This window comes from Balaenoptera borealis (assembly GCF_965194805.1).
Source record: "Balaenoptera borealis genome assembly, chromosome: 13".
NCBI classification, from domain to species: domain Eukaryota; kingdom Metazoa; phylum Chordata; class Mammalia; order Artiodactyla; family Balaenopteridae; genus Balaenoptera; species Balaenoptera borealis.
In genome coordinates this window covers 7,927,517-7,949,844 of record NC_138870.1, presented here as the reverse complement: position 1 = coordinate 7,949,844, position 22,328 = coordinate 7,927,517, and the positions used below count along the sequence as shown (strand labels likewise).

General features: G+C 41.9%; 1 protein-coding gene across 4 annotated transcripts in view; it reads right to left on the bottom strand.

Annotated features, from left to right (window-relative positions):
* Positions 1 to 1,068: 1,068 nt before the first annotated feature.
* The window catches only part of SLC2A3 (solute carrier family 2 member 3), an 80,405-nt gene continuing 59,145 nt past the window's right edge, over positions 1,069 to 22,328 (bottom strand). Inside the window, exons 1-10 of one of the 4 annotated variants that reach the window (XM_082349218.1) lie at positions 13,479 to 13,660; positions 11,821 to 11,913; positions 11,120 to 11,280; positions 9,687 to 9,927; positions 9,074 to 9,236; positions 8,599 to 8,786; positions 5,385 to 5,489; positions 4,918 to 5,019; positions 4,114 to 4,317; positions 1,069 to 3,574 (exon numbers count right to left, since the gene is read on the bottom strand). In XM_082349218.1, the coding sequence (XP_082205344.1) occupies positions 3,362 to 3,574; positions 4,114 to 4,317; positions 4,918 to 5,019; positions 5,385 to 5,489; positions 8,599 to 8,786; positions 9,074 to 9,236; positions 9,687 to 9,927; positions 11,120 to 11,280; positions 11,821 to 11,913; positions 13,479 to 13,493 (1,485 nt within the window). In that variant the 5' untranslated portion in view covers positions 13,494 to 13,660 and the 3' untranslated portion in view covers positions 1,069 to 3,361. The other 3 variants (XM_082349219.1, XM_082349217.1, XM_082349220.1) reach the window with 3 other exon arrangements.

Here is a 22,328-nt window from a genome sequence, read left to right as displayed (position 1 = left end):
CACAGAGCACCACAGTGTAAGGACTATGTTGGGGGTAAGGAAGCCTTTATGGAGCTCCTGCCTGGGCTAGTAGAAATATCTGTAGTAAATGAATGGAAACTAGGGAAGGGAGTGTCAGAACTACATGAAAGGAAAGCATGGAGGTGTGGAGTGCCTGTAGTGGGTATGAGGTGTTTGTTTCTTCTTTTTTATTATTTATTTATAACTAATTATTTTTTATTTTTATTTTTTATAACTCATAGCACACTTATTTACAAAACAGAAACAGACTCACAGACTTCAAAAACAAATTTATGGTTACCAAAGGGGAAAGGTGGTGGGGAGAGGGACACATGAGGAGCTTGGGTTGAACATACACACACTGCTGTATATAAAATACATAGTCAACAAGGACCTACCGTAGAGCAAAGGGAACTCTACTCGATATTCTGTAATAACCTATATGGCAAAAGAATCTGAAAAAGAATGGGGAGATATATATATATATAGAATACATATGTATAACTGAATCACTTTGCTGTACACCTGAAACTAACACAACATTGGTAATCAACAATACTCCAATATAAAATAAAAATTAAACAAAAAAAAGAAAGAAATGGTGAATCAAAATGAAAGGTAGCAGGGACCTTGCCCCTGGAGGGGTTGTTAAGCCAGGGGACTGTTTTTCCTGTAGTCGACTGGAAGCTATTGAAGAATTTTTAAGCAGGACAGTGATTTAAATGTATATGTATATGTCATATGGATGCCCTGACATCAGTGTAGGATGAATTTTAGAGATCAGAGACTGGAGGAGAAAGGAAATAGGTAGGAGCATAAGAGAAAAATCAGAAGAATTCTCACTGGGGAAAGCAAGCAACATAATTTATTAAGTATGCAAGGCAATGCACTAAGGCTTTTCCATTTCATCTGCATAATAAGCAAGTATTGCAATTTTCATTTGTACGAGACTCTCGTATAAGAAACTTACTTAAGGTTACAACAGGTACTGGGTGGCCACATTGGGATTAAAGCTGATTTTGTTGTCACAGGAAGGACCAAAACAACAAAAAAACCAAGTCTGTGATGTTATATATACATTCAGAATTTTTATTTCAAAACAAAGAACCATAGTAACAATAATAGAAAATCCGTTTGGAAATTATTCACAATCTGGTCACTGAGAAATGGGAAGACTTCCACACTGCATGACTGCCAACCCACTGGTTTCGAGGAGCCAGAGCAGAGGTGCAGTTAGAGGAAACTCAGCCGTTCCAGCAAAGCCGCACCCCATGGCTCTGTGAGTTTTTATCCAAAGGCTCAAGGACCAGAGGGAATGGTTAGAACTTAGAACCAAAACAATGGCAACAGGCAAGGGTTTGGCTGAAGGACCTGAAATATGTAAGCACCAAAGAGGGAAAGGGAGATCAAGCAACATATGAAAAAGGGAAGAAGGACCCAATCTCCATTTCTAAAAATACTGGGTAACTGGATGGGCGTAGAGGTGTCCGTGGCCTCTGGCAAGTGTAAACCCCTCCATCTCACCTAACTCCCTGAACCGCCCCAGAGATAGAAGCTTCAGTTTGTTTCTTACCGCCTTCAAAGAATGCCTCCCTCTCCCCTGTGACTCCCCTCCAGCACCCCCCAGAGTCCCGATGTCACACGCTTTCCTGTCTCTCCCTGTTGTCGGAGCATGGAGCGAGTCCTCCACTCTCAGTCTCAAAATTTAGGGAGTTCTCCCCTTCCTCTCCAACAAGGAAAGGCAGCCACATGAGACCGAACTCTAAAGTCTGAAAGAAAACCATAGATTCAAATTCCACCCAGCAGAGGCAGTGCTATCGACATACATAGGAATGAGTTTGAACACATTCTATCCAAAAGGAGGCCTTAGGAACATAGAGGAAACAAGTTACCCATAAACTACTTCCACCCAGAGCAAGGTGACAGTGCACATACACTCACGCTCAAGTGTGGGCTCCACTGCACATCCACGCATACTGTCGAGTGTGGTCTGTGGGAAAGTTCAAGTCCCTGGAAGGGCACTTGACAAAATACTATGGTAACATGGTAACAAGGGTAACTTGACATGGTAACAGACATAAACGAGCATGAGATGACCCTAATGTAACAACATACTTCAACTGGATAATAATCGTTCTGGAAAAATCCTCTCCCAGAGCTGAGGTTACAAATTCCAAGGTAGCTATGAACATCTCTGAATTCTTTTAAAGCTATGGCTTAAAACAAAATAAAAATCAACATCTAAAATCTTCTAAAGAACAAACTGAAGATATAACGAACCTCTACCAAGAACCAATATTTTGGCTTGTTCATTTAGAAGGCTCTCCCACCAGATGATAGGAGTATTTAAAAAAAAAAAAAAAAAAAAGTGAGTTCACTACAAAGAAGCCGTTTGGTCCAGTGAGGGGAGAGAGGATTTCTAGAAATAACCATCCCTTCTCTGGACTCCATCCAAAATTAGAACCCATCAACTACCATTAACTACAATGCCCATCTTAGTGATAATCCTAGATTTCAAGTAATACTACATATAATCTTAAACAAAGGAAAAAGTTCCAAAGGAAACTAATAGCTTCTTTAGACAGGCACATGACTTTTCTGAGAAATCTGAGTTTTCACCTGAAGGACAGAAATTGTTAAGAGGCAACGTGCAAACCTCACACACATCATACACCCTCCAACAATGCATCACATTTCTCCCTAAATTTGTCCCTTCTTATTGCACCTTAACCTCTTCGGTATTAAATCTTCCACCGTATAACCTCTTTAAGCACCTCCCTCTAACCTCAATTTCCTTATGCTTTCATTATTTGGTAAAATTACTTTATACTTACAAAAATAAATATTTATGCAATAAAGCCAAAAGATAAAATAAATAAAACTCAAGTTAGTTTGCTCTGCAGAGCCGTATGGAAGTGAGGAAGACGGTCTTATGGAATCCCTCTCTGCCCTCCACATTCTTATGTGTATCTGCTTCCTGGTAAGTCGAGGTTGGAGGAACTGCAGCCTCATGCCCACTCCCCTAAAGGCCCTCAAGAGACGATAGTAGAACCTAAGGGAGCAAGAGCTGGCAAAGTTGTCATATGCCAAGCAGCCAATCCCTCCTGAAATGAAGGCAGGTTCACTTGGTCTCTCCTGAACAGAAGAGAATGTCCAAGAAATGAAATTTTTAAAAGCCTTTGAAGATAACAACTAACCCCAGCGTTGGGATCCTCTGAGCGCCCATGAGTGTGTGGGATGAGAAAATAATTGAGTAGCAGCATTCAGAAACAGTCCTGGGTTACAACCTGATGAGGTCTCTCTCTTGCTTAGGGAGAGGTTGCGTTTTCATGGCAGGAGGGAGGTGGGAAGGAGGCACTGCTTAGACGTTGGTGTCCTTGGTGGGCTGGATGCTGTTCATCTCTACGATGGGACCTTTCTCACCTCGGTTACCCGCCGGCACCTGCCCTTCAAAGGCTCGTGTAATTTCCTCAAAAGTCCTGCCACGAGTCTCAGGGACTTTGAAGAAGGTGAAGATCCAGAAGATAACAAGGAAGCCGGTGAAGACAATGAAAACATAGGCTCCTAAATAGAACTAGTCAAAGGACACAAAAAAAGGAGAGTCGGTGTAAAAATCTGGTCACTGACAAACTCGTTTCCTTCACAATCGTATTTCCAATAGGCCTGAAGCCATAACCCTTCTAGACTTCATGAAGACAGTAAGGTTTCTTCAGAGACTTGTTTATGATTTCACTGGTAACTTACTGTATTTCTCTGCCATTTTTTGTCATTCCTTTTCCTAGTCATTGAAGTTAGCTGTTTCCAAATACCTATTGAGTATTTTAGGCCTTTTGATTATGAGTTTTAAGATCTGGGTTTCTGAAAGACTCATGGAAACTGGGAATGCATTCTAGATGTCCACTGCTAGTTCCTTTACTTAACAAATCAGCTCTAGGCCATTTTATAATAGGACCTATCTCATCATTAACATCATAAAGCCATTAATGCTAAGCCAAATGATGGATTTTAAATATTGGTTTGGAATCCTAAGGCTTATTATTACCATTCTGTTTCTAGGCAGAACTATGTATTAGCTGGTTTCAAGATGGGCTGGGTGAGTTTTAAGTTACTTACTGCAGCTGAGGGGAAGAGCAGTCCAACCAAAAAGTTGGAGGTCCAGTTGGAACAACCAGCCACTGCCATGGCAGCCGGGCGGGGTCCCTGGCCGAAGAGTTCAGCCACAATAAACCAGGGAATGGGGCCTGGGCCAATTTCAAAGAAGGCCACGAAGGCCAAGATGGCCCCAATACAGATAAAGCTCATCCAACCATAATTATCCTACGAGAAAGGAACAAAGGAAAGTTAGTATTAGAGACAGCATGCCCCAGGCAGCATCCAGCTTCCCAGAGATGAGGACTGACTAATAATGAAAAGTTCCTTCTGTCCCGTGGTATAAAGGAGTTACTGGACCTAGAAGCCTTAGGTCCTTGTTTCTTTCTTCTTTTTTTTTTTTTTGGCCTCACCATATGGCACGTGGTATCTTAGTTCCCCGATCAGGGATTGAACCCGTGCCCCCTGCATTGAGTGCAGCGTCTTAACCACTGGACCGCCAGGCACGTCCTAGAAGCCTCGGGTCTTTGAAACCTAGCAGTGTGATCACAAATGTCATTCTGCGCTGAGACCATTTTATCAGCTGTAAAAGGGGAATAATGACCTCAAGATTTCTTTAAGAATTAAATGAGATAATGTATTTTACAAACTATATGTTATATAGATATAGGGATTATAGCAATTTAATTATCTATCTCTGATAATCCGCTTGTCTTAAAACTCTGGGCATGTTGCCTCTCCCAAATGTCATTTGTATGATCTCCAAACCTCAACTACCCACCCCCTCACCTTTCCGCACCACCCCCTTCCACCGCAAAGAGCGCTCACCTTTAATGACAAAGAAATGGTCATGAGGACGGAACAAAAAGCCATCCCTCCAAGGCCTATCAGGTGCAGCGTCCTCCTCCCTGCCTTTTCTACCAGGAACACCTAAAAGAATAAAAAAGAAACATCTGCATTCCCGTTCATGAAAACAACTATATGAGCTCTGGAATCTGCCTGATCAACAGCAGGATACCTGTTATAGTCACACTTCCTCTCTTCCAGCTTCTAGTTAAAAGCATCCTACATAATCCCCTCTATACTTCCTCTCGCCCATCCACTCCCTACTTGTTTGAAGAGTGAAGACTGTTTTACCCATCATTCAATAGCCCTTTTCCCCCAAAAGGAATTAAACAAAAAAAGGTTTAACTAAATGACAGAAGGGGGGTGTGGAAGAACATGCAACCCATCCTTGAACGTGTGTAGCAAGAATTCTTCTCCCACCTCAACAATGATCAAAACATCCGACTTACAGAAACCACGGTGAAGATGGTATTAACCACGCCTGCACCAATAGTGGCATAGATCGGCTCCTTGACACCTGCATCTTTGAAGATTCCTGTCGAGTAATAGAACACCTAACAGGGAACAAAAGATGCAACTGTGAAATACAATTGTGCATAGCAGTTACACGGAACCCTCCAAAAAATCAACTCAAAAAAGTCCCAGAAGTTAAGGAGTACTTCCCAGGGATTTTTGTTCAATCACGGTATCTTTTCTGCAAACGAATGATCTTCTGTATCTTATCTCTATTCTCTTCTTCAATTGTCTTCAATTCTAGCTACTTATTTCCGCTTTCTTTTCCTTCTAACTATGCTTATTCATTTTTTTTTTTTTTAAATTGGTCCAAATACACACTAGTGGCTTGCTTTTTTATTTATTTATTTATTTATTTATTTATTTATGGCTGTGTTGGGTCTTCGTTTCTGTGCGAGGGCTTTCTCTTGTTGTGGCAAGTGGGGGCCACTCTTCATCGCGGTGCACGGGCCTCTCATTATCGCGGCCTCTCCCGCTGCGGAGCACAGGCTCCAGACGCGCAGGCTCAGTAGTTGTGGCTCATGGGCCCAGCCGCTCCGTGGCATGTGGGATCCTCCCAGACCAGGGCTCGAACCCGCGTCCCCCGCATCGGCAGGCGGACTCTCAACCACTGTGCCACCAGGGAAGCCCCACTATGCTTATTCTTACTGCTCCATTTAGTCTCTTCCTTAAGTTTACTTTAGTAACTTACACATAAAGGCTTAAGTCCCTTTAAGTTTTTCAATTACTCTGTTCCAATAGACTTACTCCAACTCCCACCCCGACCAACAATGACAGGCATTGATGTCTCCACTTGATAGTGAAGAAACTGAAGAGTAACCTCAGCCTGATCGTGATTTAGAAGCAGAACTTGGGCTGGAATTCCAGGAACTAGGTCTTTGCAAGTGTTTTACGAAATAACACCAGCTATTATTTTAATTGAATATACACTATTAAATAAACTACAATTTAATGTATACTATTTTTATTATTTGCTCAACACTGTGCTAATACGTAGGGCTGCTACAACTACCACAGCTAAAGAGATGTCAAAACATTGGTCTCAGACCTCAAGATAACAAGGGAACAGGATCTAGATCGCTCAGTCCCTCAGGTTTGGTTTAGGGGTTTATGATTTCACCCAGAGTACCTGCCCTCGTAGCAGCCAGTGTTCATCAGACTTTTTGATGAACATATGCTCCGACAATGGGAGTGACCGTCTCCAGAAACAAGTCTTCAAATCCCTACCAACCTAAGACAGAAACTATGTATATTTTCCAAAATAAGATTCAGGCTGAGCTCTTGGAAACTGAGATATGGAGTGTCATCCTCAATGAAAACTGCTGCTCTAGGAGAGAAGCATGGAATTAAAAAACAAAAACAAAAATGAAGAATATTTAATAATATAAAGCTTGTGAGGAAAGAAGTTTGAACAGTTAAAACTAGAGATGAATAGGTATGCCAATTCTCTTCCTTATATAAAAGCTCACATATCAAAAACCTAACACGTATATACGCATCTCAAGCAAACTTCTTACAGTAAAATCTTCCTGCCTGGTGCCATGGAGCTAGGCCACATCATCTTACCTAAAGGCAGTTTACTCTGCTGGGTAAACACTATCCAGCCTCTTACCCCTCTGCCTTTAAGGGAAATTAGAAAACATCGTTTGTTCAAAGGTAGGTTGGAAAACTGACTTTCACACACCATTTCCTGAAAGGGCGGGGGTAGGGGCTGGGGGATGGGTAGGTCCTGCCGGCAGAGCACTCATCTATCATTTGTAACTTTCCCAGGGTGGTCTTTTTCTGATCCTGTTTTGCAGGGCTTCGACTGGGGGGAGGCAAGCAGGCACCTGGGGTATAGAATTGAAGAAGGCGGTCCTTCTCAGGACATGTCTTGTATCTGGACACCTTACTCTAGTCCCAGCCTCGCTGTTCTGGAAAGTCTTGAGAGTATATTTGATTACGGTGGTTTTTCAAATGTGGAAATTTGAGATTGAGATCCATCAAAACCACCTGAGAGGCTTTTTCAAACTGTCTTTCCTCCCAAGGTCTGATATAACAGCCTCTAAGTCCTCAGGAGATGCACTGCTATTTCAAACACAAGTATCCTTGTGGTGCGTTAGGGAGAAAAGGCTAAGGACAAACTTAGTATTCTGAGTTATCACGTGTTTTGGAAAACGCTTTGTCACAAAACGATTTGATCACACTGATCACATTATGATGGGAAACCCTTAGGGCGTGAATCAGTACCTAGAAGGGGGACAGGGGTGGGTGTTCTTCATATCCAAATATTTTATCTGCAAAAGGATAGGTGTAGGAATGCCCTCTCTGCCCATAACCAAGACTCAAGAGCAGAAGTTGATTTTTGCATAGAATACTATGGCTACCTGCCCACTGCTAGCTTCCATTTTGCCTCACACTTAACTATCATAGTCACTATTCTAAGTTGTAAAAAATATAGAGAATGATAAGCCCAGCTCACTCTGAATTTGCCTGTGTGCCCACACACCTCCTAATTGCTCCCCAGGGCTTTACACTGATTTTAGATTGCACAGTCCTGGGAAAAAACCCAAGGTGTATCAACTCTCAGATCTGCTTTGATTATATGGCCTACGTTATCACTGATAACATTATGTAATAAGACAGATCAGAGTTAAAGAGGACTGAAAATTTTTTAAATGAGTGGTCAAAAAAAGAGGATTAATAAAAATTGACAAATTGTGATACTCTATATATTAAAAAAAAATCTGGAAGAGGACAAATGTTAACTATAAGTTCCAAGGCTAAGGGTGACAAACTTTTAATTGATTCTCTCATCTTTCCACATGGAAAACATGTACTATAGATAATTTTAAGAAATAGGGAATTCCCTGGCAGTCCAATGGTTAGGACTCCGTGCTTCCACTACAGGGGGCATGGGTTTGATCCCTGGTTGGGGAACTAAGATCTGACCAAAAAAATTAAAAAATAAATAAATAAAAATGAAAAAATTTAAAAAACGAAATGGAAACCTGGATAAAGAGCATTTTCTGAGAGGCTGCTCTGTGGCAAGCATTGTGGGGGACCCCTGGATATAAAAGAAGGTGAGCAACAGCCAATGCTATTCACCTCTGGTCAGGTGTTTTAAGTGGAATACTGTAGGACACGTTTGACATACAAGTGGGCACTCACAGCGTTGATCCCCGAGAGCTGCTGAGAGAGCTGGAGCATGATGGAGATGATGATGGGCTGTCGGTAGCTGGGGGCTCGGAAGAGCTCCACCACAGTGACTTTTTTTTCCTGTGCCATTCTTATACTCTCATCTTTCATCTCCTGGATGTCCTGAGCCACATCCTGGGTGCCCCACAATCGCTGGAGAACTGGTGAAAAGCATGAAGAGGAAAGGTTAATGATAAGATGCTGTCCCGAATTCCTTTTCCCCATGAGACGGATGGGAAGAAGCCGCCCAGATGAGCCCTGCATCTGGCGGCTCAATCAGCATCTGGTTTTAACTCGCCTTCTCACCCCATCCTTCAGGGGCTGCAAGTTTCTGACTTAAGCATAATCAGACAGGGAAAGGAGATGACAAAAACCAGATCCAATGTCCTCATCCTAAAACGAACCACAAGCCTAAGATTCCTACAGTGAAGGTGTGAAGGGTACTCACTCTCCTTAGCGCTCTCCTCTTCCTTTCTGTTAATGAGCAAGAATCTAGGACTTTCAGGGCAAAATGGAAGGGAGGCACATTGGAGGATGGCCGGGATGATGGTGAAGCCCAGGAGCAGGGGCCAGAGCTCTTTAGTCCCCAAGATGATGTTTAGCCCAAAGATCTAGAAACCAGACAAAGACAATAATATAAATTCCATACTTTACAGGCTACAAGTTGATTTAAAAAAAACGTTCAGAAGATCATCTGTTCTTTTATCACGGGAAAAGATAGTCTCTACTACTTTTTCTACCCTGCCTGCTTCCTTAGCCGTCTGTGAACTATGGTAATATTAATTAATATCTGAAACATATATAGTTGAATATGTGCCAGACGTTCTTTTTTTAAATTGAAGTATAGTTGATTTACAATGTTGTGTTAATTACTGCTGTACAGCACAGTGATTCGGTTATGCATAGATATATTTTTTTTTTTTTAAATATATTCGTTTCCATTACGGTTTATCATAGGATATTGAATACAGTTCTCTGTGCCAGACATTCTCTTGACTGTCTTCTCTATGTAAATTCATTTAATGAGTTGGGAAACTAACACTCAATAAGTTCTAGAGTACCTGGGCCACCAGAATCCCAATAACGATGCCCAGCTGGTTGAGAGTGCCAAAGGCCCCCCGCAGGGCAGTGGGAGATATCTCTCCAATGTACATGGGCACGAATCCTGTGCAGAGTCCACAGAAGAGGCCAATAACCAGTCGGCCCAGGATCAGCATTTCAACTGACTCCGCTATTTTGCAGAACCCCATAAGGCAGCCACCAGCGATGGCCAACAGGTTGACAATAAGCATTGAATTGCGCCTGAAAGATTAAACAAAAACAAGTGAAGTGGGACCTCCCTGGTAGCGCAGTGGTTAAGAATCCGCCTGCCAATGAAGGGGACACGGGTTCGAGCCCTGGTCCGGGAAGATCCCACATGCCGTGGAGCACTAAGCCCGTACACCACAGCTACTGAGCCTGTGCTCTAGAGCCCGTGAGCCACAACTACTGAGCCCACGTGCCACAACTACTGAAGCCCGCGTGCCTAGAGCCCGTGCTCCACAACAAGGGAAGCCACAGCAATGAGAAGTCCACGCACCGCAACTAGAGAAAGCCCCCATGCAGCAACTTAGACCCAATGTAGCCAAATAAATAAATAAGTAAATAAAAACAAAAACCAAAAACAAGTGAAGTTAGCAAAATAGACCTGATCTCCCCCTTCTTTCCTAATCATTCTACTCTTCTCCAGGCTCATATATCTTTTGGTCTAATTTTTCCACTTTCTACTAGCAGAACATATCTGGTTGGGATAATCAAGATCAATGGTTCTTACACCTCAGTATGCATAAAACTCACCTAGAGAACTTGTTTAAGATTCTCCCCTCTACGTCCTATCTGTAGGCTAGGATTTTAGCAAGCACTTGAAGGCCAGTTGTTCTCAAAGTGGTCCACAAACTAACAGCATCAGCTAGAAATTTGCTAGAAATTAAAATTGTCCCACCCTACCCCAGACTAATCATTAGGCCTGAATCTGGGTTGGAGCCCAGCAATCTGTGGGACTAGTTTTCCCTTGATGGGAATTTGAGGTGCTCTCATTCAAATGCATCATCACCTCCCTGCTCTAAGCCTCAATACTTGTCCTCAATGCAACCAGTATAGCCCCCTTCCTTGCCCAGTTTCTGATCAAGACCTGCCAAACCGGGACTTCCCTGGTGGCACAGTGGTTAAGAATCCGCCTGCCAATGCAGGGAACACAGGTTCGAGCCCTGGTCTGGGAGGATCCCACATGCCGCGGAGCAGCTAAGCCCGTGCGCCACAACCACTGAAGCCCGCACGCCACGGCTACTGAAGCCCGCGCGCCTAGGGCCTGAGCTCCGCAACAAGAGAAGCTACCTCAATGGGAAGCCTGCGCACCGCAACAAAGAGTAGCCCCCGCTCACCGCAACTAGAGAAAGCCTGCGCGCAGCAACGAAGACCCAACTCAGACAAAAAAAAAAAAAAAAAGTATTAATACCTGCCAAACCGGTTGACAAAGAGTCCAACAGAAAAGGAGCCAATCATACCACCAACGGAGAAGATGGCCACAGACAAGGACCACAGGGACGTGAGCAGCACCTCAGAGGGAGGGTTTTTTAACCTCTCTTGCAAAGTGTAATTGAGAAAGTCCTTTATGATCTGCAAATTAAAATGGTTGGTGGGAGAGGAGACCGTTACAACTGGATGAGAAAAGAAACAAACATTGGGGATCTTCCCCTCCCTAAGAGAACAGCATTACAGTTACTTTCTAGGTAGCGGATCAAGGGAATAAATAGATGGCAATGGAAGAGGCAGGTAATACACTGGAGTTAATGTTACCAGCTCTGAAAAGAATAATTTTTTATTTGTCCTGAAAATTCCAGTAGGTAGTACTGATGTACTCTTGTTCAGTGACTATCCCAGCCACCCTCCCGCCCTGAGACTTTGTAACTAACCCCTAAGGGATAATAAAGGAAGTGTATCACCATAGGGTGAGAGGAAGAATGGGTACAGTCCAGGGTACAGGGAGCCCCTGAGCCTTTTGCCTTGATCAATGATTCAATTAGACCCCCACCAATATCATTCCCCCTCTAGGTCTTAGCCAAGCTACCTACCAAGTCTGTCTAAACTTGTTAATTCTGGAAACCCTACCTAAAGGAATAATTACCCTATTCCAAACTCTAGCTGCCTGGCACTCACCACCTCAGGAGCATTGATGACTCCAGTGTTGTAGCCAAACTGGAAAGAGCCTATTGTAGCAATCAGGATGGCAAAGATCAGAGGGGCGGTGACCTGGGGGGGAGGGAGGAGAGAAGAAACAGTCTAAACTCTTGATGGATGGTTGACTCTTATTAAGGAGATGTATATATCAGGAGAACTCAGCCTGTGAGCGGTATGAAAACAACAAAAACTTAACGATTTAGGTAATGAATGAGGAACACGAAAGAACTGAAGAGCTTATCTGGAAATACATAGGTGAGCGTGCAGCGTAAACTTGGGGAAAGTGGCAAGAAAATTTGGGAGAAGGGAGAAGTTAAGAGAACTGGGTTAGTCGGTTTGGAAGTATTCAAAAAACAGCCCCAGGTAAGAGCGAGCATAGAACTGTGCTCAGGAATAGAAAAAATTGTGATTGCTAAGAACAACTGACTCTGGAAACAGCTAGATCCAGCGTACGCTCACCCGTACCCCAGATTCCACAGAAGCCCGAGTACTGGTGGTGTGTCGTCATCACCAGGCTGCTCTTGACTGCATCACGTAATCTACAGGATCAACTTACTGTATCCTTGGTCCCATCTGAAATTCTTCCCGTTCACTTAATAATGTGCTGCTATCCCCCACCCAACCACCAGGGGGCGAGCACAAGCTCACTCCCAACCCCAGATGGAGACATTTTGTGAGGGGCCGTGCAGTAATCAACCCAGTCATCACTCACCTTGCTGGGAATAATCCCAGTGGGCGTGATCTTACTTTCCACCTCAAGGCAGCTCAATTTTTACGCCTGAGAACCCCAACCCTTCCTCATCTTAAACTCCTTCCCTCTCAGGTCAGACAGTGGCAGGCCAGGAGTTTCAGTTCCCCAAATTGACCTTGCCTCCCAGGCATCTAGTAGCCCTGAAGCCCCGCCAGGGCACCGCTTTCTGTTTAATCCTCTCCTTTTAGTAAAAACCTCTTCTATTTCTCTCATCATTTACTCTCCTTGAGGGCCTTCCCACTTTTTCATCCCTTCTCTTTTATTTTCAAGTAAGCTACCTTGGTGAATGAAAATACCTTTCTCCCTACAAATACTGCATCCATAACACACAGTAATACATTAATATATTGTGCACTCACAATCAACCACAACAGGGAGGACAACTGGAATTCTCTCTCCTTAGTATCCAGGGAATCCCATAGGTCATAGAACAGATGGCTGGACACCGACCCAGGTCCCAAAACAAATCCCAGGTCCTTTCAAGGTCTAAGGCTTCCAGAGAAATCCTCTTGCTGGTTCTCAGACCCACACTCGTAATCAACACAACCAAGCAGCCCCTGATCCCCTGAACACTCAACCGTTTCATCCTCACATTCTCAGTAGCCTGTAATTGTACTAAAGAAAAAAAATAAAAACAACGGGAAACAAACACAACTTCTCCAGGTGACTTTCCCTACCACAGGAAGGTGAATCAAACGGGGATAAATCCTTTATAGGAAATGACATCCAAAGAGAACTGGTGGGACCTGCAGGCTGGGGAAGAAATGGAAAGGCTTTAAGATGGCTAGGTGACTCCGTATAAAAGAGAGCACAGCCATCACCGTTAAGGCTTGCCTTGCGGAGCGTACTCCAAACAAGCAAAACCCAGTAATTGTATCGCTCTTACCTTCGCTGTCCCCATGGCCCTAAATTAATTCCTTTCAAATCTTCAATAAAGATCTAGAGGTGGGATTCCAGAGACCCCTCTTCCAGCCAACAAAACCTCAAAAATGTCCTTCTCTGCAGCAAGTTTTCCGGCAGATCCTCGGTACCGCTCCAACGTCTCCTCACGCACCCTTAGGATGGGCACCTATTTATAAGCTCCGCAAAGGGCGGAGCCTGGGCGACAAGCCCCCAGCCCCACCCCACCCCCGCCCCCAGTGATCTCCGGACCTCCCGGAATTTTGTGACCTCAAGCTCTGCCCCCACCCTAGACAACACCCCCCCCCCATCTCTTTAAAACCACATCCTCCACCCTCCCTACTCCGTGGTTTTTTTTTTTTTTTTTTTTCTAAGCTCATCCTCCTTCCCTCTTCTAAGAGCAGCTACAGCCTCTTAGTTTCACAGACAAAAATGCTACCAGAAAAGCCTGGAGGGAGGGCAGATACACTTTATTTTTTGCTCTCGCAAGCGCTCAGAACTGAATCAATCCGTAAAGAGATGAGAATAAACGCTCTCTATATAAAGCAAAGTCGAGTGGGTGCTACTAGATGAGAGTTAACGTTGTTTGACGGAGTGTAAACAGAAACTATTCCTACTCCTATGAATTTATCAGCTGCTCTTTGATTGTAGGCTGTGTCTACAATCTTGAAGGGGAGGGAAGGACAGTCTGAGTGAGAGAAGGAAAGCGAATGAAGGAAGAATTGGAAGAATTTTTGGCTCTACTACTCTCTCTCCTGGGAGAAAACCTGAATGTCTAGGAGCCAAACCAACTCTCCTGGGCTGCAGAAAGGAGAGAATCAGCTGCCCACGGGACACAATCCAAACTCCTGAAAATATGGCATTCACCAACTCCCCACCCATTCTGAATTCTACCCTTTCTGCAGTGTTTTGCCTCTAGTCTCGGGTTTACAGTGCCTAGAGAGAGGACAATGATCAAATTCCGTTAAACAGGTATTTGCAGAGCACAAACTACGCATCCGAAGTTGCGGATTCATCAGTATATAGGACAGAAAAGTCCTGGCCCTCAAGGAATTTATGGTGCTTCCCTTCTTCCACTTAAAACATTAAACAGGGACGAGGCCAACGGATTCTCACACAACTGGAGATAATTAGCAATATCCTATTCCTTCTGGGCTGTGAATTTCTTGAAAGAAAAGGGTAGGATAAATATCTGATTTCTAAGCCATACAAGCAAAGTGAGCAAGATGAGTAGGAAAAACAGATAAGAAAAATGGGAGCAGAGGAAGACGAAGGAAAATAAAAGGAGAGAGAAGTGCTCCTGTGTGAGAGTTAACGAAGGAGGACAAGTTCGCTGTAGGTGGAGTTGGGTGGCTTTGCTGGGGGGAAATATCAGTGGTCAAATTCCTAATGCCTATTAATCTGTAGACTAGCAGGCCCTGCAGGGGAAGAGCGGGTGGGGTGCGACAAGCCGGTAAAGAGGTAGAATTATGCGAGAGGAGCCACTGAAGAAAGTGCACCTTCCTTTGGGGTTTTGGTTGGGAGCCTGGAATTCAAACTGGTACTACTGGACCTGAAACAGACCACATCGTGTGGTCTTTCCTGAAAGGAGGATTTTTTAAGAAAACTGAAGTATCACTGACTTACATTATTTTATTAGTTTTAGGTGCACAACATTACTGATTCGATATTTTTATACATTACAAAACGAAACCACTAAATGAGGATATTTTCTAAATCTCGTTAGCTGAGAGAACTGGCGATGAGTGAAACGTGACATCCAAAAAAACCTTCCCTGAGGTCATTCCTCCCCTCCCCCACTCTCCCAGTCTTCCAGGAAACCCTGAGCCTAGAGGCCCCTTTAGTTACCACAGCAACTGAATTTAGCAGCCAAAGGACAAAATATCCTGTATGGCAGCGCTGCCAATAAACATTCAATCTGAGTCATTTATGTAATATGAAGTTTTCTAAGTGGCCGCATTAAAATTTTTAAAAGAAAAACATAGGAAACAAGAATAATTAATTTTAATAATTATTTTATTTGACCTGATATAGCCAAAATAATACTATTTGAGTTTGATTAAATTATAATTGATTTATAAATATATTAAACTATAATTGATTAAATTATAATCAATTTAAAAATTATTAAGATAGTTTACTTTTTTCCTACTAAGTCTTTGAAATCCAGTGTGTATCTTACATCTCCACTTAGATTCTGTTTTCTACAGCTAAAGTAATATGTCGTTCTAATCAAAACAACAAAGTTGTGTTTAACGGGAAAATATTTTAAACTGCTTCAATTTTTTTTTTTTTTTTTTAATTTTATTTATTTATTTTTTATTTACGGCTGTGTTGGCTCTTCGTTTTTCTGTGCAAGGGCTCTCTCCAGTTGTGGCAAGCGGGGGCCACTCTTCATCGCGGTGCGCGGGCCTCTCACTATCGCGGCCTCTCTTGTTGCGGAGAACAGGCTCCAGACGTGCAGGCTCAGTAGTTGTGGCTCACGGGCCCAGTTGCTCCGCGGCATGTGGGATCTTCCCAGACCAGGGCTCGAACCCGTGTCCCCTGCATTGGCAGGCAGATTCTCAACCACTGCGCCACCAGGGAAGCCCTAAACTGCTTCAATTTTAAGTGAACTAAAATTAGCAATTCGGTTCCTCAGTCCCACCAGCCCCATAAGTGCTCAGCAGCCCCAGGAGGCTGGAGGCTGGACCCTGAAGCCTCAGTGAAGCGAGTCTTTTCTCCATTCTTTGATTTTTATTTATTATTTGTCTCACAATGTCATTCTTCTTCTTCTTCTTCTTCTTCTTTTTTTTTTTTTTTTTGGCCACACAGCTTGTGGGATCTTAGTTCTCTGACCAGGGATTGAACCCACACCTTTAGCAATGAAAGCACGGAGTCCTAACCACTGGACTGCCAGGGAATTCCCTCACAATGTCATTCTTGGCTCTAAATCACTGCCTTTTATTTCTCCCTCTCCCTTGCCTTAGAATAATTATTCCTTAATGTTTTGCAAGAGTAAATGGCACCAGTGAAAGTAAAAAGTAGGTCTTTTTGCCCTTCACTCACTCAGAGCAGGCTCCAATGTAATTCCAGAACACAGTTATTTTTCCAATATTTATTGAAAGAACAGATGAAATAATTGTAAAGGCCTAGGATTATACCTGTCCCAAATAACTTGTGTAAAACCAGTGTAGTGAAACAATACCGAGGGTCAAGATTTAGATGTCTGAAATCTGTAGGTATTTTCTGCTGGGTAGAAAAAGAGGGAGGGTGAAGGGGAGAGAGATCTGAAACCTGTTTTCTCTGGCTAAACTCAGTCTGAGAAAATTACCTATAAGAAAGCTCAGCAGCTTAGAGGGAGAGAGAACATTTCTATCAATGTATATTTTTAAACGGTAACAACTGGAATTCAGCTGGATCTCAGGAATCTAAAAGTATGCTGAACATATTGAGATGAACAGTCCTTGAGCAAGTGGGACTTAATATAAGTTCCTGCTTCTCAGAAACCAGATCAGGAACCGGACTTGTCCCCAAGGTGACAGGGACCTCCAAGTTAGGCAACCCTCACTGTGGGCCACAGATAACAGTTGATCAATACGACTGTTTGCTGATGTGTTGGGGGGATTGGCTGGGGGACTGGGGTCTTGGGTGCACTTTGGAAGCAGGCACCACGAGATTCCAAGCTCCACCAAGTCTGGAGCCACGGCTCTGGTGACCAGTCTCTAGGGAGAATGCCAGCGGAGGAAATGTGATGGATAAATTTCAAAATGGAATAGGTTGGGGAGGAATGTTATGAAATCCCCACCTAATAGTTTAATGGACGTCTGCTTAGAAGAATGGGAATGAATGAATCATGACCTGAAATCTCTTAGACCCAAATGCAGGTAATCTGCCACCGTGAATCTCAATCTCCTTTTCGGGTTGCTCTGTGAGAGGATGTTTGCTAATATGATAACCAAGCAGGAAGACAAACAGATCCAAAATCCTAAAATCAGGGAACAAAGGGCTGTAAACATATTTACCTTGTCAAAGTAAAGACAGGGAAAACTACCTCTTCAACAGAACAATGTAAATGGCATTTCAAGGCACACAAAAAGCTAGTGACTGCTTTAAAGATATCCAAAGCTAATTCTACTCTTTGCTGTATTTGTAATATTCCTCATAACGAACAACTTTTGCATAGAATGTTATTTGTTAATTTTCTTTTATTAGGTTAGGTGTAGATGGAGTTTACTTTGAATCTGAAAAAACCTTAGAAAATAAACTCTCAGGGTGAAGAAAGAAAAAATTTGAGAAATGTTGATTTTCCTGTCTAAACTGGGTTGCAACTAACTATTCATTATTCCAACTGATCCTGAAGGACCTAATCCCAGCTCCCAGATCTTTATTACTTTCTTCCCTTCTCCAGTATCTTCAAAAGTTAATCCATCACACACCAGCGCTAGATGAATTACCTTAAATCAAAAATTTAATTACATCATCTCCTAATCAAGTAACTTGAACAAGTTATTGAAAAAGTCTAGATCAGTTCTGTCCAATAGAAATATAATAAGTCACACATGAAATTAAAAATTTTCCAGTAGCTACATTTAAAAAATGAAAAAAAAAGAGTTGTCACTTTTAATATTATATTTTATTTAACTTAATATACCCCGAATATTCTCATTTCAACACATATTTAATATAAAAATTATTAGTAAGATATTTTATTCTCTTTTTTTTGGTATTAGATCTTCAAAATCCAATCTTCATTTTACACTTATAGCACATCTTAATTGAGACTAAATTTTCAACGATCAAGGAGAAATGTAGTCCTATTAATTAAGCTGTGTTTAACAAAAACATTTTACACAACTTACAACTTTTTTTTACACTGCTTCAATTTTTTTTTAATTGAAGTATAGTTGATTTACAATATTATGTTAGTTTCAGGTGTACAACATAGTGATTCAATATTTTTACAGCTTATACTCCATTTAAAGTTATTACAAAATATTGGCTATGTTCCCTGTGCTGTACAATACATCCTTGTCGCTTATTTATTTTATACACAGTAGTTTGTGCCTCTCAATCCCCAACCCCTATTTTTCCTTCCCTCTCCCCACGGGTAACCACTAGTTGATCTCAATATCTGTGTGTCTATTTCTATTTTACTATATTCATTTGTTTGTTTTATTTTGTAGATTCCACATATAAATGCTAATATACAGTATTTGTCTTTGTCTACCCGGCTTCAATTTTTAAATACAAACTTTTTTTCTTTAATGTTTCTTTTTTTATCGAGGTATAACTGATATACAACATTATATTGGTTTCAGGTGTACAACATGATTCAATATTTGTAAACACTGTGAAATGATTACCTTAATAAGTCTAGTTAACATCTGTCATCATACACAATTACAGAATTTTTTTCTCTTGTGATGAGAACTTTTAAAATTTAAAAGTTAGCAACTTTCAAGTATGCAATACAGTATTATTAACTATAGTCGTCCATGCTGTATATCACTATAACTTATTTATTTTATAACTGGGAGTTTGTGCCTTTTGACTCCCTTCTCCTATTTTGTCTCCCCCAGACCTTTGCCTGTGGCAACCACAAATAAACTGTTCTCTGTATCTATGAGTTTTTTTTTTAGATTTTACATATAAGTGAGATCATACGGTATTTGTCTTTCTTTGCCTGACTTACTTCACTTAGCATAATCCCCTCTAGGTCCATTTATGTTGCTGTAAATGGCAAGATTTCATCCTTTTTTACGGCTGAGTAATATTCCATGGACACTTGGGTTGTTTCCATATCTTGGCTATTGTAGATACTGCTGCAATGAACGTGGGGGAGCATATATCTTTTCTAGTTAGTGTTTTCATTTTCTTTGGATAAATACGCAGAAATAGAACCACTGGATCATATGGTAGTTCTATTTTTAATGTTTTTTTTAAGAATTTGGGGATTAAAAAAAAATTATTTATTTATTTGGCTGCGCCAGGTCTTAATTGCAGCATGCGGGATCTTCCTTGCGGCAGGCGGGCTCTTTTAGTTGCGAAATGTGGGATCTAGTTCCCCCACCAGGGATCGAACCTGGGACCCCTGCATTGGGAGCATGGAGTCTGGAGTCTTAACCACTGGACCACCAGGGAAGTTCCTATTTTTAATTTTTTGAGGAACCTTCATACCATTTTCCATAGTGGCTGCACCAATTTACATTCCTACCAACAGTGTAGGAGGGTTTCCTTTTCTCCAGATCCTCACTAACACTAATTATTTCTTCTCTTTTTGATGACAGCCATTCTAACAGATGTGAGGTGATATCTCACTGTGGTTTTGATTTGCATTCCCTTAATCATCACTTAATGATTAGTGATGTTGAGCAACTCTTCATGTAGTTTTTTGCCATCTGTTTGCCTTCTTTACAAAAATGTCTATTCAGATCCTCTGTCCGCTTTTTAATTGGAAGGATTTTTTTTCTTTTGCTATTAAGTTGTATGAGTTCTACATATGTTTTGAATATTAACCCCTTATCAGATACATGATTTGCAAATATTTTCTCCCATTCAGTAGGTTGCCTTTTCATTTGTTGATGGTTTCCTTTGCTGTGCGGAAACTTTTTAGTTTGATGTAGTCTAAATACAAACTTAAATGAATTAAAATGGGACAAAATTAACAATTTTCCTCAGCTGCCCTCACCACGTTTCAAGTGCTCAGTAGCCACATATGGCAAGTGGTTACCATATTGGACAGTGCAGATCTTGACTCCTTAGCATGATCCCAACCTATCATTCCAGTATTGTCTGGAACATAGACTATACACCCAAGAAGTGTATCTCCTTTTACCTAAGCCAAACTGAACTATTTGTCAGTTTTCAAACAGTTTCAAACATTTCCTGCCTCACAGTTTTTACTTTGCTATTGTCTCTGACTTAAAAATCCTTTTCACCCCTGCTTGCAAAAATCGTTTTCATCCTTCAAGGGTCAATTAAAATGCAAGATCCTCACAGCCAAAGAAAAGCCATTTGAAGATTATACATGTTACGATACTCCATTCTATCTTGAATTTTAGATATCTAGTTTGGAACTCCATGGGAGCATGGTCTGGTTTGGGTTTTCTGGTCTGGTCCAGAATAGAATAGGGTTCCAGTACATGTTAGTTGAATCAGTGAATGGTTGTATGTTGATTTTAATTTTTTTAAAGAAGATTAATTAATTAATTAATTAATTTTGCATTTTGCGGGATCTTTGTTGCGGCATGTGGGATCTTTCAGCTCTGGGTGCAGACTTCTTCCCCGACCAGGGATCGAACCCGGTCCCCCTGCATTGGGAATGCGGAGTCTTACCCACTGGACCACCAAGGAAGTCCCGTTGTATGCTGAAGTTGTAGAAATATGTGGAAATTGCCAGGTGATGGAAAACCTGATGAAGTCCTTTCAGAGAGATGTAGGATCAAGACAATGGAAGAACAGTAAGAACAGCTTCAAATTTAACTGAAGCATTGCTTCCTCTAGAAACCTTCCTGATTCCTCAGTCTGCTCCTGCGAATTTTAATTGTCTTCCTTGTCTGTCTCCCTCATTCACATTTCCCTTAAGAGTAGGGATTTTGGACTTCCCTGGTGGCACAGTGATTAAGAATCCGCCTGCCAATGCAGAGTACACAGGTTCGAGCCCTGGTCTGGGAAGATCCCACACGCCACGGAGCAACTAAACCTGTGTGCCACAATTACTGAGCCCGCACACCACAATGAAGAGTAGCCCCCGCTCGCCGCAACTAGAGAAAACCCGTGCGTAGCAATGAAGACCCAATGCAGCCAAAAATAAGTAAATTAATTAATTTAAAATAAATAAAGTAGGACTCCTGTTTAAAAAAAAAAAAGAGTAGGGATTTTTTTTCTTTTCTCCAGTCTCGGCTCCACATAGGGCTGGACATGTGAATAAACAACTGGATGAACGAATGAACAAATTAAAACTTATCAATACGAGTTCCTATTTGCTTGAGGAAGAGCATAGTCATGTTTCCTGACCACACAAACAGGACAAGGCTGGCAGTGGAAGTAAACTCAGTGAGTACATGAACCCATAACCAATTATGTGGGGTTCTTTACGCTATACGCCTGAGAGCGATCATTGAATATATAATATAGCACTACTGCAAGACTAAACCACAGACTATCGTGCTCATAACTGACCTGCTAAAATCATTCCACATGGTATGATGAAAATCAATCCACATGGGACAAAATATTGACATCAGGATTGCTTTGGAAAATCTGGGGAATCTGGTCATTATGTTGATTTTAGAGTTCTCACCAACAGTCTGTAATTTTTTTTTAAATAAATTTATTTTTAAATTTTTGGCTGTGTTGGGTCTTTGTTGCTGTGCATGGGCTTTCTCTGGTTATGGCAAGCGGGGGCTACTCTTCGTTGCAGTGTGCGGGCTTCTCATTGCAGTAGCTTCTGTTGTTGCGGAGTACGGGCTCTAGGCACACAGGCTTCAGTAGTTGTGGCACGCGGGATCAGTAGTTGTGGCTCGTGAGCTCTAGAGTGTAGGCTCAGTAGTTGGGGCACACAGGCTTAATTGCTCCATGGCATGTGGGATCTTCCCGGACCAGGGCTCGAACCCATGTCCCCTGCATTGGCAGGAGGATTCTTAACCACTGCGCCACAAGGGGAGCCTCTGTAATTTTTAAACTTTTAAAGTTTGTAAGTGCTTGGCACATAAAAAGATTTGATGTTTGTTGTATTGATTACAGAGCACAGATAGAAACAATACTCTTTTTTTTTTTTTTTTAAATAATAAGTTTCAATAGGATTTTAAATTTGCCAGCCACAGGCCCTTTCATTTCATCGTAGCCACTTTTG